The 15224-nt window shown below is 33.1% G+C and overlaps 1 protein-coding gene and 1 pseudogene across 2 annotated transcripts; one reads left to right on the top strand and one right to left on the bottom strand.

Moving 5' to 3' along the window:
* Positions 1-3698: 3698 nt before the first annotated feature.
* The window catches only part of LOC108372539 (uncharacterized), a 19356-nt pseudogene continuing 7830 nt past the window's right edge, over positions 3699-15224 (bottom strand).
* Positions 13393-13996, top strand: LOC108372540 (ctenidin-3-like). 2 transcript variants are annotated; one of them, XM_017628259.1, is made up of 3 exons: positions 13393-13484; positions 13582-13735; positions 13790-13996. In XM_017628259.1, the coding sequence occupies exons 1-3, from the start codon at positions 13470-13472 to the stop codon at positions 13876-13878; spliced, it is 258 nt and encodes an 85-aa protein (XP_017483748.1). In that variant the 5' UTR covers positions 13393-13469; the 3' UTR covers positions 13879-13996. The 2 variants fall into 2 exon arrangements, with proteins under 2 accessions (XP_017483748.1, XP_017483746.1); XM_017628257.1 differs by having other exon boundaries at positions 13582-13996.

Here is a 15224-nt window from a genome sequence, read left to right as displayed (position 1 = left end):
ATAGACCAAATATAGGAAAACTGCGTTTTTAGTTTTTCTCTTCGACGTCAGGATTTTTTAAAGGACTTTGAAATTTGCAAAATATGGTTTGGGGTATTCACAACGGTATCGTATTGTTGTATGTAGTAAACTTTAAACGCCTAAAAAATATATTAAGGGGGTTCGCAAAGTACCGTCAGAGTAATATTATGAATTTTCGCAGTGTTGGTTGTGGTTTCAAGTTCACTAGACATTTATTTAAGCTTTTAAAGTTTACGACATACAACAATGCGACACTTACGACACCGTTGTGAATACCTCAATAGTTTCAAAAAAATTATATAAAAAACTCAGTGCAATGCAGAAAACCCGTATGGGCAACAAATTAAAGAGAAAATCTATAGAACTTAGGCAGATTAAATTTTTTGATGTTTTTAAGTATTGATAATGTATATTTTTAGGACTAATATACGAATTTCGTCCTTCCAACTTCATAAGCTAAAAAAATAAAAGTAATTAAAAGGACATTCTGGCAATTTTTGGTATTGACCCATTCATCCTCGTAAATAAAAAAAAAAAATTTTAAAAAATGTCTACATCCACAGAATTTTCTCTTTCATTTGGTACCCATATTGTTATTCTGCATTGCACTAAATTTTTTAAATAATTTTTTGAATATCTTCGAAATTAAAAACGATGTACATACATATATTGATTGCTTCGTGTGTTTCGATTTTTGTTTGGTTTTTGTCACACAGGGTGTAATCGATATATCAAAAAGGGATTAGGCATGCCAGAATACCAATTTTTGTACTGTTATTCATCAAAATAATAAAACTCTATGAAAAATGGGAATTATAAAAAAAAATTTAGCTAAAATAGCTAACTCGATTTAAAAAAGCTAAAAAAGTAACTAACAGCAAAACGCAAAATTCTATAGTAAAAAGTCGAGAATGATAGCTAAATCTAACTACAAAATAACTCAACTGGCAGCACTGATTCCTATAATAGCTATTTGAACGCATCGTCGACCAGAAGCAGTGCTGGGTCTTAATCAATTAATTTTTTAACCATCTTTTTTTAATTGCACGTTACAATTAAATTAATTTTTTAATAACAATTAACGTACTTATAAATAAAATAAGAGATACGGTATAGGCCTGGGATGTGGATGACTATAATATTCACGTCCCAGACCTATATAATAGGCATTTTTAATCGTTAATTTTCAATAAAATACAGAAAATTAAAAAAGTTAATTGTAATTCTCCATAATTACAATTAACCAATTAGTAATTGTAGTGGTAGCAATTAACGATTTATAAATTGTTAATTGGCCTTACAATTAAAATTTGCCCAACACTGACCGGAAATAAACTAATAAAAGGCCGCAATGGAAGAAAGCATGCTTGTATCGTCTATTCATAAATAAATCAAAACAATGGGCTTGACACACCGTTTGTTTCGTGTTTGGCTTTATTATAAACCTTTAAATACTGAATATCACGAATTGAGTTCGCCTAAGTAAATAAAAAAAGTTTAGATGTACGTAGTATTAAATATATAGATTTATATTTATTGCGTTTGTATAAGTGTTATCAAAAACAATTAAGCTTTAGTATAAACCACTATTCAAGCATACTTACACTTTTATTAAGTATACATATTACATATATACATACATTTTGTTTAGTAAGTTAAATTTGTAGGATTTATTTGCTAGTTGAAAATCGGCAGGAAGGAAAGCGCTCTGTATTATCCATGGGTAGTGTTATTTCGAAAACAATTTATCTTATATAAGTATGTATTATGAAAATAAAAACAAAAGTACAGGAAGGACAAATTATAAATTGCAATCGCTTTTATTGAAACAATCCATAACAGTGCATTTTTTATCAATACAAAAAGTTCACAAATTATATATCGATAAAAAAATAGTGTAAGAGGGAAAGACATAAAAAAGTTACGTTATACAAAAATAAGGTAATACATTTAAAACACAAACCGTGTGCACGATTTGCAAAGAATAAAGTAAACAACTTTTAAGACAAACAAAACATAAAAAGTACAGAAATAATAGGCGGTATGAATAAAAACTAAGCAATCGCTTTTTGTTAAAATTTCACACCTCTTACTTCAAACTTGTTTGAATAAATTGAGTAAAAGGTCTGAAATTTTAGAAAAATATTAGTTAGTTATTACTCATGCGAAATTTAAAAAATAATAATAACTAAATTATCTTAAAATACGTATGGATCAAATTTCGTTAGTTGACTTGACCGTGTCATGTTTTTATGTACATAAGCTATGTATGTTCACTGCTGTTTTTTGCATTCCACGATTCCTTTCAATATGCGCTTATTACAAACACTTGCCAACGAAATAATGCTATGTTTAAGACATTTATTTTTACTGATTAGCGCAGCTTTTTGAATTTACCGTACAATATTTTGCCTCTTTCAAGTTTCACGCATGACCTAAGTTGGTTTTTTTTACTTAGTACAAAAATTTACAAGTTTTTGTAAGTTTTTCATTATCAAAAAATTTCTATATAAATACATACATACATATATGTATGTAATTATGCAATTATTTATGTATAAGTATTAGTATTCCTTGTCTCATATCTAATGCATTTTTATATTTTGTAATTATGTATGTATGTTCATATGTTTTGTAAAAATACGTTATTAATTTGGCATATATTTTGTATAAATATGCTAGTTCTATATATTAAAAAGGACAGCTCGCATGTTGGACGTACAGCATAAGTATATGCACATATGTATATGTAAATAATCGCGCTTAAAATAAGTATTTTAAAATTTGATATTCACGCTTTTTGCTCCATTTTTGCATACAATTCTTTTCTATGTTTGTTCAGCAAAAATGAATTTTATATTCAAAATTCTGCTATCGAATTACAAAATGCGTTTTTTAAAAAGTGTATTGATTCAAAATTTGTCACTTTTGATATTATGCAACGAAGCCGAAGCGTCCCATATAATTAACATGGCTTAAGAAACAGCCTTTTGTGTTTTTGAAAAAAAAAAAACGGAGAACTTTGAATTGATACACTTTTGAAGAACGTGTGCCTTTGAATTTTTTTTTAGAATGTTTAATCATTCGTTCTAGTGAGTTTTTTTTTTTAATTTTGTTGTTAAGAGCATGGGCAAATAATTGAAGACCGCAAGCCAGTTATTGTAACCAATACTAAAATTATAAATATTAGAGTAAAAAATTAATTTAATTTTTTTTTTATGAAGAAATTTCGCGTACTACCCTTTTTAACCGACTTCCAAAAAAGGAGAAGGTTATCAGTTCGTCGGAATAATTTTTTATTTATTTATTTTTTATTTTTTTTTATGTATGTTACCGCATAACTTTGGACCACGTCAACCGATTTCGATAATTCTTTTTGCATCGGAAAGGTAGTGTCTCAGAGGTGGTCCCATACTAATATGGTTAAGATGCGATCAGTGGATCATGAGATATATATATATATACATTTTTTTTTTATATGAGAGTTGAAGTCGGCTTTCTTTTGATAAAAATTACTTGTTTATTCCTCAATTTCTCGATCATCGCATTTACATACACATATACATATATTTGTTAAAACAGCAGCGTGTAAACGATTACCAAAAATATTTATCTTTATGTGAGCAGCAACAACTGAGTTTGAATACATGTTTATAACTTTTATAGATTGTTTTTTTTTTATTTTATACAACGCGAAAATTTGTGAGCTTTCAAAGGCAGTAACGGCGGGAGCAAAAAAACACAAACTTATCTATATAAAGTTACTAACAATTAACGGTAACTACATAATATGTTTATTTACGAAAATACACAAATATCGTGTTAACCAATAAACATTTGTTTTAGATTGCGCCAAGTTTGGGTGGTCGGTTAGGTCAGTCTGAAATAATTTCTTTTCATGAAACCCCAATGGACAATTTTGCAATAATTTATTGCGTAAAATGCTGTACACCGGTTCATCACAAGTTCTGCAGATTTTGGACAGGGCAGAAAACATAGCAACTCGCCCACTGTAAATAACATGCTCGCTTAGCGACTATAGCTGTTAAGCTCGTTAAGGGTTGTTAAAGCAATGCCTCGGTTTTGATTAATGTGCTGTTCGATTCGTTACTTGGTAAGTGGTCGGCGAATCGTAGGCGGCTATAGAACACGAAATTCACGACAGCTACGAGCAATGGCCAAGTGAACACATTGCTGAAGTAAGGGGAGGTACAACCGCTTTGGCGTAGCCTGTCTTCCTAAGGGTAGAAGGCTATACCAAGCCTTATTGCCTTCAGCGCTCCAGCCGCAATATAAAGCGTATAGCTGAATAAAGTGCGAAAGCCTGAAAAGTAGCGGACGCCGAGAAAAATTCTGTGGAGTTCTACTCTAACCCGCCATAAATTTAGATTTCAACGCAAGTAGACGTGCTCTTTCTGTATATTGTTTATTCTGTGGTATCATGCGATTACTGCCATAATAGCCAATATGCTTCTCCGTAGGAAATCACTTTTAAAATACACTATAATGAAACTGATTAGAAGGTATACAAGTCTGCGTACTCAATCAATGTAATAAAGATAACTACATCGTATCATTTCAGAACTTTTCCTTCAGAGCTTATAAGCCAGCTAGCAATGCAAAAAGTTTTGAACCTTTAAAACTCTGTGAAAATTTCATTATATCAGTCACAAAATGATTTCTTTTGTGTGTGTGTGTGTGCTGTGTGCTGGTGTGGAAAATAAATATTTTTACGATTTAAACTACTCTTTTACAATGGTAATATACAAATTATCGATTTGCTTTATTTTCAGTTGTTTGATTTACAGACAACAACTTTTAACGATTTTTCTAATAAGTTTTCCTTAACATTTTCTTGTTTTAAATTTTTGTTATTTGCGATATTTTGCGTCTAACTAAAGCATAAATGTAATTCTTAAAAGGGTGTGTGTGTGTTCTTATGTGTGTGTGTGTGTGTATGTGGACAATTTACAAACAATATTTTATTGAGTTTATTTAAAAATGTAACAATGAAAATGTTTCTTTCTGGTTTTGTTTTTTTATATAATGTAAAATTAAAAGGTGGAAAAGCTACAAGTATTATTTTAAAATAAATTAAAAACGATAAAATAATATTAATTTTAATACAAACGAAACATATTTTGAATCGATAAAGCGTCGCGGAGCAAGTTTAATTAAAAATAAGCATATATATAAATTTAATTAAATTCATCGTCGTTCGCGGTGGTCGGGTGACTCTGATCGTTGGCACTGCTATTGTCGTTGCTTTCTTTTTGCGCGCCGCCGCCCTCGGTTGCCGCCTTCGACGAAGAGGAGTTGCCGTTGCCGGCTGAGACTGCTGCCGCCGCTGGTCGTGCATCGACATCGTCGGCCTCTTGCGCGCGCACAGCCGCTTCCAGCGCGCGTATACGATTCTCATGCTTCACAATGATCGCCTTTAGCTTGCGTATTTCATCGGTGATATCACGCAGATCCCTTTCCTTAAAATGTAGATCGAAAGTTTGTTTGTATTAAAAATGCAATACATTTTTTTTATTTCTTTATACTTACGCTGACACCGCTAACCACGCCGCCACCGCCAGACGCGCTCGATGCATTGTTGTTAATCGATGTAGCATGATTGCCCCCTCCAATCGATGCACTGGTCGCACTCTTCGAGGTACCCGCCGAAGCTTTGTTGAGGATATTCGCTTTCTTCGACACTGACAGCGACTTGCTGGCCGATTGTGAGACATAGCCACCCTGTACAATAGAGACACGATCCTATTTGAGTGGTTTAGTAATACTGTTCCGCCCGCTATGGGAGCGGAAAATTGAAAAATAACAAGGAACACAACGAAAACACAACGACGCCGCACAACGTGCGTGTTAGCGATGGGGATGAACCGTAATGTAGAATGTTGGGTGGACTGTTTTGCTTGAATGGCATGCGTTTTGAGAATTGTCCTGTTGATGTACATATGTATGTATGCATGTTTTTGTATGTATGAATGCGTATGTGAAATGATGCATTTGATTTTATTATATTTTAATTATAAGGTTTCTTTTTTACAGATTTCCAGGTTTTTAGTGGCCTAAACTATATGAAGATGTGTTATATGGAATATGTTATGTTGAGTGGCGGCTCTTAAAGCCACTTTCGTATATATGAGTATTGGCTATTTAGTTTATGTTTGTGTTTTTTATAAAGAAAAGTTGTGTCTTCTGGTTTATGCTTTAATCACATGGTATCTGTTAAGTGTTTGAATGGAAAGCGCAAATGTACTGGCACATAGTTAAAAACATTTTGAAGTAACATCCAAACAAAACTCTTGCAAAATTTAAAAAATGAGGCAAATGCATATAATGTTATTAAAGGTAGTTTTCCAAACATGTCAAGCCAAAGTATGCAGCCATTAAAAGAACCAAAACTATGAATAACAAAATTTTCTCAAAGTTCAAAATTGGAATACAGATTTTCAGGCGTCATATTGTGTGTAAAGATCAGATATTTGGGAAAATATATAATGAAAAGATAGTAACGGAATAAACACGGAAACGAAATTCAAGAAAATATGCCAATGATCCGGATTTATTTATTTTTTTTTAACTACATTAAGAAGTTGGAGGGCTGAACGGAATCATTAACACTCAGTCCCTAGAATACACCGAGCAATCTACATACAGTTATATATGTAAAAATGCCTTTAGACGGAGCAATGCAAGTGGGTTAACGAATCCAGTATTGCCATGTGACGCGATTCTTGGCGAATATTGCATCACATATTTAAAAAAAAAAATAATTGCAATTAATTTATTCTCCTGATATGAATTATGTAATGCATTCGACAATTTTTGGCTGTTTAGTGCATTTTTAAAAAATTTTCCAGATAAGTAATTCTGTTATAAGCAACAAATTTCTAGTTGAGAGTGCATTCAACGTGTAAACAGACCAAAATTAGTACGGAAAGTTCGACCTCCTGAAATAAAAACTGTCTTCGAAAGTCACTGTACATGTAACGTGTAATTGCTCCTGCAATCCCTTTTGGAAATTGTTGAGTTTGACAATTTTTTCAAACAAAACTTTACTGCTGATTTTAGACAAATGGCAAGCTATTTATAAAGTTGCTACTTAAACTCTGGATAGGCGGTGGAGTCGTAATACTTCTTCTGGAGAAGAGCATCAAACTCCAACTGTACTAACAACATCTTCTTTATTGGCGCTGTAACCGCCTAAGCGATTTTGGTTTTAGTATTTCTGGCCCCTCTGCGAATTGAGCAGAATGGAATTTAAATTGTGAAGGCCGATCAAGAAAAAGTGCGATTTAAGTTGATTTCGCTCGCATTGAGCTAACCAAATCTAGGTTTGATACCAGCTTTGGGTTGTATTGTATGACTACAGTTTTTTTTTTTTGTTTTTCTTCAAATCGAAAGCTGGCTCCTGCAAACATCAGATATGCAATTATAACTAGTTGTAACTAGTAGCAACACTTTAAACGTGATTGTGCCCGAAAAGGAATTTACCCTCTCGCAGTGGACTAGGTCGTTTAACAATCCAGCACCGACAATGTATTCCAATTTTTCATAGCATTCAATGCCACACTCCGCACCCGATACACTTACTTTTAGCGNACATACATATATGTATATGCACAAATATGCTACATTCAGTCAGAAGTACTAAATGTACGGTGGCGGGCAATCAAGTGGGGTCGCGAAATTTTCACAAGTATTGGCTGTTATTTTTTATTTGTTTTTTTGTATAACAGCCTATCTCACTATCTAACAAAAACCATGTAAGTCAAATTTTAAACTTTGTACAAGTTTCATAAAAATTCGATGAATTTCAACAAATGCTCATCAAAATTTCAAACTTTTTATTTAGAATTAAAAAAATCCTGGTATGCAGTTTTGTTGCCCCTTAAATTAAAGTGCAAGTTTGAAGTAGCTGGGACTTACCGTTGGTTTTTGGCATTTTTTTTTTTGCTTGCATTGTGCTTTTTCCTCCATAAAAACAATGTCAACATACTTTGAATGGAAGAAAAGGCGTGACACCATTAGCAAAAGAAAATTGCCGAAAATCAACGATAAGTCCTAGCTTCTTCACACTTTATTATACTAAAATTTAATGGGAATTTTCCTACTTTTTGTACAAAGTTTGAAATTCAGACTTACATGGTTTTTGTCACAAAGTGAGCTATACTTTCATAAAAAAAATAATTAACATTAAATAAAGAAAATAAAAATAACTAAAACTTCTTAAACTGCCGCATCCCTATTTATTTATCCGCCACCGGACATACATAAGTGCGCAAAATAAATAAATAATGCGCAAGGTAAAATAAATAAACGAAAGCAAAATTTTTAAAACAGCTGAAGCGAAAACTATTCTATTTTTGCATACGAGTGCCAAATTAATTATTTAGATGGCTACACCCGCGCACGTCCGTCAAAAATAGTCATGACAGTAGTAGTAGTAGCCATAGCAAGTTTCAGTGGCCATACATGCCTGTGTTCGCATTAATACTGTATGCATAAGTAAATAACTTGTCTGTCCGCGTATGATGACGCTTTGTCAACCTCATTTCCTAATTTCACCCAGCACAGCACAACAAACAACATACGACGAGTGTAGTTTATTTTCTATGCGCACACACTTTTTTTATCCACCTCTTTGCTTTCTCTAGTTTTTTTTTTGTTTGTTTCTTTTTGTGTACATGCGTACGAGTATTTTAAAATCTTCAGCGTTTTCATATTTTTTCTAAAATTTTGAATTGACACACTTGTGCTGCTGGCCACTGCCAGCCGCAGCACTGCATTTCGCATTCGATATTTATCACCTGCTGTGCGTACCGCACTCCCACCGCCGACAGCTTGGTACAATATTTACCTACATATCTAGAGACTCGTAAATAATAAGAATGTGCCGTGAAAATGCGTGAAGCAGGTGGCTTAGACTCCGAGATTCATTCAGTACGATTGGAAATGCAGCAAAAGCACCAAAACCTCGAAAACACTGAAACACCTGACAGACGGCCATTAATCGTATTAAATTGCGAACTACATACATAATTGCAGCAGTGTGTGTATGTGTGTGTGAAAATATACTTCTTTCTATTTCTAGATTTTTATGCATATTAAAAAGCAGAAGTAGCCAAAATTCGATGACTAGTGAATGGCGGCGCGCACAGGTACAAATACTTACAGTACTGTTCAGATAAAAGTAACCCCTGCATACGACTGCAATTCTATCCAATAAGATATTTACAACTTGTGGCATTATTTTTTTTTGTGTTTCAAGCTTCTGTAGCTGTGAGTTTCACCTGCATTTTATAATCTTTTGCTTTACCATAACCCAAAGCCAAAAATATTAAATTTGATTTAAATCAGGATAGTTTCCATATTAGAATTACAACCAATTTCACGGAAGAAATCTAAGTGAAAAGTGATTTCAATTTTTTGAACCTTATATGGAAATTGACAGAAAATCAAAAATCATTTGGAAACATACATAAAAAAAAATATATATTCCGATGAACTGATAACCTCCTCCTTTCTTGGAAGTCGGTTAAAAAATTATTAAAAATAAACGCGATTTTTTAGTCGTTTGAAATTTGCCCTTCATGAGACTATAATTTTTTGGGCTATACTTTTTTTTGGATCTTTACGTCTTTTTTCCGAAAATCAACAACATTTTTGCGAAAATCCACGAAATTTGACTTTCTCATAATGCAATTTCAATTTTTAAATAGCCTAAAATAGTCAGCGTTAGGGCGAAGGGAGGTATATTCATGCACAACTTATATCGATTTTATTCAATTTAGGACAAAAAATTCGTTGTTTTTTTTTCATTAGTTCTCTGAATTTTACAAAACAAATTTTTTTCTTATTTTAATATAATTTTCTTTTCTTTTCAAAAATTCAACTTAAAAGATAAGAACATATTAAATTTAAATGAAAAAAAACAAACCATTTCTAATGTTTCAGTTTTTAAATAAGTATTTATTTTTTTTTAATATTATGTTAGTAATACTGTTTATCGACATATTGTATGACAAATGACATGTGTGACCGCATGCGTTTTCATTTTCATACTGTGCGTTTTCATTTTCAAACAGTGCTTAATATGTAAAATAAAAAAAATTCAAAAAAAAAAATTAAAAATTTTTTTTTAAAATTTCAACGCTGAACATTTTCTGCTATTTAAAAATTTAAATTGCATTATGCGAAAGTCAAATTTCGTGGATTTTCGCAACAATATTGTCGATTTTCTGAAAAAAGGCGTGGAAATCCAAAAAAATAAGTACGGAAGCGCCCTCTGGCGGCCCTCAAAAGAAAAAAATTAATGCCAGTAATGGATTCCTCGACCCCAAAAACCCCCCATACACATTTGGCTAGTTTTCAATACAGCTGTTTCAACAGGTGAGCCACTTTTTGAAAAAAAAAACTAGATAGAAAAAATCGCCGGCTCGGAACTCAATTTAGACCTATGGTTTCTTGGGCAAAAATGCTTGAATTAACCCAAATAATCATAATCGCGATGTGCCTCTGTTAAGTTTTTTGGGCCCCTACAAATCGACCAGCCCTAATGTACATATGTATGTATGTATGTACATATGTACATACATATATGGTTTTGGTTAAATCTTGGACAATATTTTTATAGAAAAAAATCTAGCTTGAAAGCCGTTGTGAATATTTACAAAACTCAACACGTGAACACTTGTTTGAGTGCCTGTATGTACATTAGGGTGGTCCTTAAAAAATGAAATTTTAAGGCTCACCCCCTAAATCGCTAATACCACGGTCAAAGATATCACATATAAACTTTAGTCCCGACTGGAGACGGTTAAGGCGTGTCGCACAGGGGTCAAAGTCCAGATTTCACTATGGAGACTCAACAAATTTAAGCCAAATTTTTTTTTCATCTAATAGCCAAAATTGATACTACAAAAAATTTGTTGAGCCTCCATACAGGAATCTGAACTTTGACCCCTGTGCGACACGCCTAAACCGTCTCCCGTCGGTGCCAAAATTTATACGCGATATCTTCGACTTTAGTAGTACCGATTTTGGGTATTAGATGAAAAAAAAATATTAACTTAAACTGGTTGAGTCTCTATAGAGGAATCTGAACTTTGACCCCTGTGCGACACGCCTAAACCGTCACCGATCGGGACCAAATTTTTATTTTTTTTGTGATATCTTTGACTATATTAGCATCGATGTAGGGGTTGAGGTTTAGGAAATCTGATGTAATAATGTACTTAATACATTTAAGGACCACCCTAATGTACATAAGACTGCATCGCCAAAAAAATTGCAGTTTTTCCGCCAAGATTACAAAATTTATTATATTTGAAGACGTCCATCAAAATATTTCGGAAAAATATTAACATTTACGTGAGACCGCTTTGAAAATACCTCCAAATGGAGTTTTTTATGAATAAAAATAGTTTCTTAAAGAATTTTCGAAACAAATCCCTTCAAATGACAAAACAGATTAAGATTACAAGATCTGCAAAAAGTTGTTTCATAACTTTTTCAAAGATTGGTTTATGAAAATCTTGAATAACTGGGCCAAAAAGTAAACCGATTTAGACTTATGAGGTAGCAGTGGAAAGGTATTTCCTCACTCTTTGCAAAAAAAAAAACTCACTACCGTCTCAATTTTTTTTTTTCAAATATCAACTCATCTTAATTCAAGTTGAGATGACGCTCGTTCATCCTACCTTTCTCTTTCATACTTTGAAAATAAGAAATAAAAAGGGTAAGAAAATACCTTTCCAATGATACCTCTTAACGGTTTTGTCCGGTTCATTCATAAAAAACTAAGTTTTTCAATTGGTCCAGTTCACGTAAATCTTGAAATTTTTCCGAAATATTTTGGTGCAAGTCTTAAAATATAATAGATTATATAATTCCAATAGAAAAACGGTATCGTTTCTTTTTTTATTGGGGAGTGATGCAGTCTAATGTACATATATTTCTATTTAATAACAATCGGCGGTTATAGTCGATGTAAATAAGCTTAAATTAAATAACTAAAGCAAGCTTGGTTTTATTTAAAATACTACTATGCATACATGTTGTGGACTTTCGCTACCTTTTTTTATAAAAAGGGATATTGAACTCCCCTTTTCCTCCTGCTTCCAATAAACATCCCTATGGGTGGGAGTGTAAAATAAAAAAAGGAGCTGATAAGGTGCATGCAGAATATGGTCGGATGAATGCATACCCGACGGCTGGAATTTAAGTGAGCTCTGCTCAATCCGAGCTTATCGAGCGTATTGTGTGAAAGGCTGAAGCCCACCGTCAACAACGAACTGATTGGGGCTCATCAGCGTGGCTTTAGACCTGGGGAATCCTCCACCCACCACCATACGCCAAAGCCATCGATGCTAAGATATACAAAATCCATTACCGACACAGCTAATATCCCTATTAAAGTTTATAAATTTATTACAAATTTCATCCAAAAATAAATAATAATGATGTTTGCGAAGATAATAAGAACAGAACCGTTACAGTTACAGTTACAAAAGTAGAGGTCTTCGTTTATTTAGGAACCAGCATTAACACCAATAATAATGTCGTCAGCCTAGAAATCCAGTGCTACTTTGGAGTAAGTAGGCTGATAAGAATTAAAGTCCTCGCTCGTCTTACAAAAATTACACTCTATATGTCACTTATCTTGCCCGTGCTGGTATATGGCGCAGAAGCATGGACCATGACAACATCGGATGAGGCGGCTCTTGGAGTTTACGAGAGAAAAAAAGATTATGCGAAAGATTTACGGGCCGGAGACGATGGAACGATGAGTTGTATGAGTTTTACAGCGATATAGACATAGTGCGGCGAATTTAACTACGCTGACTTGGTCATGTCGTACGAATCGACAGAAACGCTGCAGCTCTAAAAGAATTCCAAGGCGAGTCGTGATGCTGGTAACAGAGGAAGAGAAAGGCGTCCTCTGCGTTGGAAAGACCAGTTAGAGAATAACCCTTAATATATCAACTTTCCGATGAAAAACGAATTACCGAAATCGATTAACGTGGTCCAAAGTTATGTGGTAACATACATAAAAAAAAAAATATTCAGACGAATTGATAACCTTTCTCTTTTTTTTGTGAAGTCGGTTACCAAGTCAAAATTGTCGAATAGTCAACAATAAACAAGCCTACGTACACACATACATACATACATACCCTGGGTATAAAAAATTAGATGCTTACTAAGTTCAATATAACGGCGGTGTTTTTTATAAACAAATTTAATTGTACACGTTTTTGAAATTATTTATATTCATAAATGTTATTTTTCTTTATGGTGATAGCTAGCCAAACTGGTTCTTTATTGCATTATTTTTGGTAACTTACTGCTATAAAAGCACCGAATGCCTTCCAAATTTATTCAGATTTAATTCAAACATCGATTACTAAACAAGTGAAAACTTCTTATCCCTTAATATGGCTAAAGTTATGGTAAATAAGCAAATGAAAGTTGTCGCTTTCAAAATTACATATATATGTATTCTATTAAGTATATATCGGTTTCTTCTGTTACTTTTTTTTTGTTTAGATAATCTTCTTCGCTGTTTGCGTTGCTTTGGCTATGGCCAAACCAGGTGGATATGGTGGCTCTTCTGGCGGATTTGGTGGGCAAGGTGGTTTTGGCGGCGGCAGCAGTGGGGGCTATGGCCACCAAGGCGGATCACTTGGCGGTGGCCACGGAGGATCACTTGGCGGTGGCCTAGGACATGGCGGATCACTTGGCGGTGGCCACGGAGGATCACTTGGTGGTGGCCTAGGACATGGCGGTTCCCTTGGCGGTGGCCATGGAGGATCACTTGGCGGTTACGGCGGTGGTCACTATTAAGTTTGACTGATGTACATACATATGGACATCCATACACATGTAAAAGTCCCGAAAATTTGTGCACATACATACATACTTAAGTAGAAACATTTACTTTACATATGTATGTACAAATTAAGATTTTTTATTTTTAAATCATTGCAAAATCGTAATTCTTTGATGTGATGGGAGGTGGTTATTCTTATATTATGTATATATATATAGTATATGTATATATATATATATATGTATATAAGACTGCATCACCAAAAAAAGTTGCGACTTTTCCGTCGGGATTACAAAATTTATTATATTTGAAGACGTCCACCAAAATATTTCGGAAAAATATTAACATTTACGTGAGCTGGGCCGATGTGAAAATACCCCCAAAAATGGAGTTTTTTTATGAATAAAAATAGTTTCTTAAAGAACTTTTTGAAAAAAGTCCTCTCAGATGACAAAACAGATTAACGACAGAAAAGCTTTAATAAAAGGACAAAAACTACTCTGATTTAGACTTATGGGATCTCGGTAGAATGGCATTTTCCCACTATTTTTATTTATGTGCAAAAAAAAATATAAAATCGTGTCCCAATTTTTTTTTTAAATACCAACACATCTTAATTCAACTTTGAATGACGTTCATCTTACGTTTCTCTTTCATCATTTAAATAAGCTTATTAGAAATAAAAGGTTGAGAAAATACCTTTCCAGTGATACCTCACAAGTCTAAATCGGTAGAGTTAAGGTTCAGTTATTCAAGTTTTTCTTATACCAATCTGTGAAAAAAGTTAAAAACAGCATCACAAATCTCATTAATACGTTTCCGCTCAATTTTCTTTTTTTATTTCTATGTAAATTTTTTAAGCTTAAACCGTTTTGTCATTTGAGGGATTTTTTCAAAAAATTCTTGAAGAAAGTATTTTTATTTATAAAAACTCCATTTTTGGAGGTATGTATTTTCAAATCGGTCCAGCTCGCTTAAATCTTAGTATTTTTCCGAAATATTTTGGTGGACGTCTTAAAATATAATAGATTCAATAATTCCAATGGAAGAACAGTCCCAATCTTTTTTTTGTATGGGGAGTGATGCAGTCTAATATATATATACAGATGCGTGCAACTAATTAGCAACGAAATTCAAAACGATATTGCTTGCAAATTATGTTTATTTATTTATTTTTAATAATTTTCATTTAAAATATAATTCAATCTATAACAGAAACCACAATAACAAAAGTTGCAAAGCTTGCACAAATTGCAAAAAAATTTAATCAAACTTAAAAAAATCGTCATCAAAATTTCAAAATTTTTAATTAGAATATATAGAAAATGTTGGGGCAATTGGCGTCAGTTGGCACGGTAAA

Source organism: Rhagoletis zephyria, unplaced genomic scaffold (assembly GCF_001687245.7).
Source record: "Rhagoletis zephyria isolate East Lansing unplaced genomic scaffold, Rhagoletis_zephyria_1.1 Rzeph_scaffold_05850, whole genome shotgun sequence".
Classification (NCBI taxonomy): domain Eukaryota; kingdom Metazoa; phylum Arthropoda; class Insecta; order Diptera; family Tephritidae; genus Rhagoletis; species Rhagoletis zephyria.
This window is presented reverse-complemented; position numbering and strand designations above follow the sequence as displayed.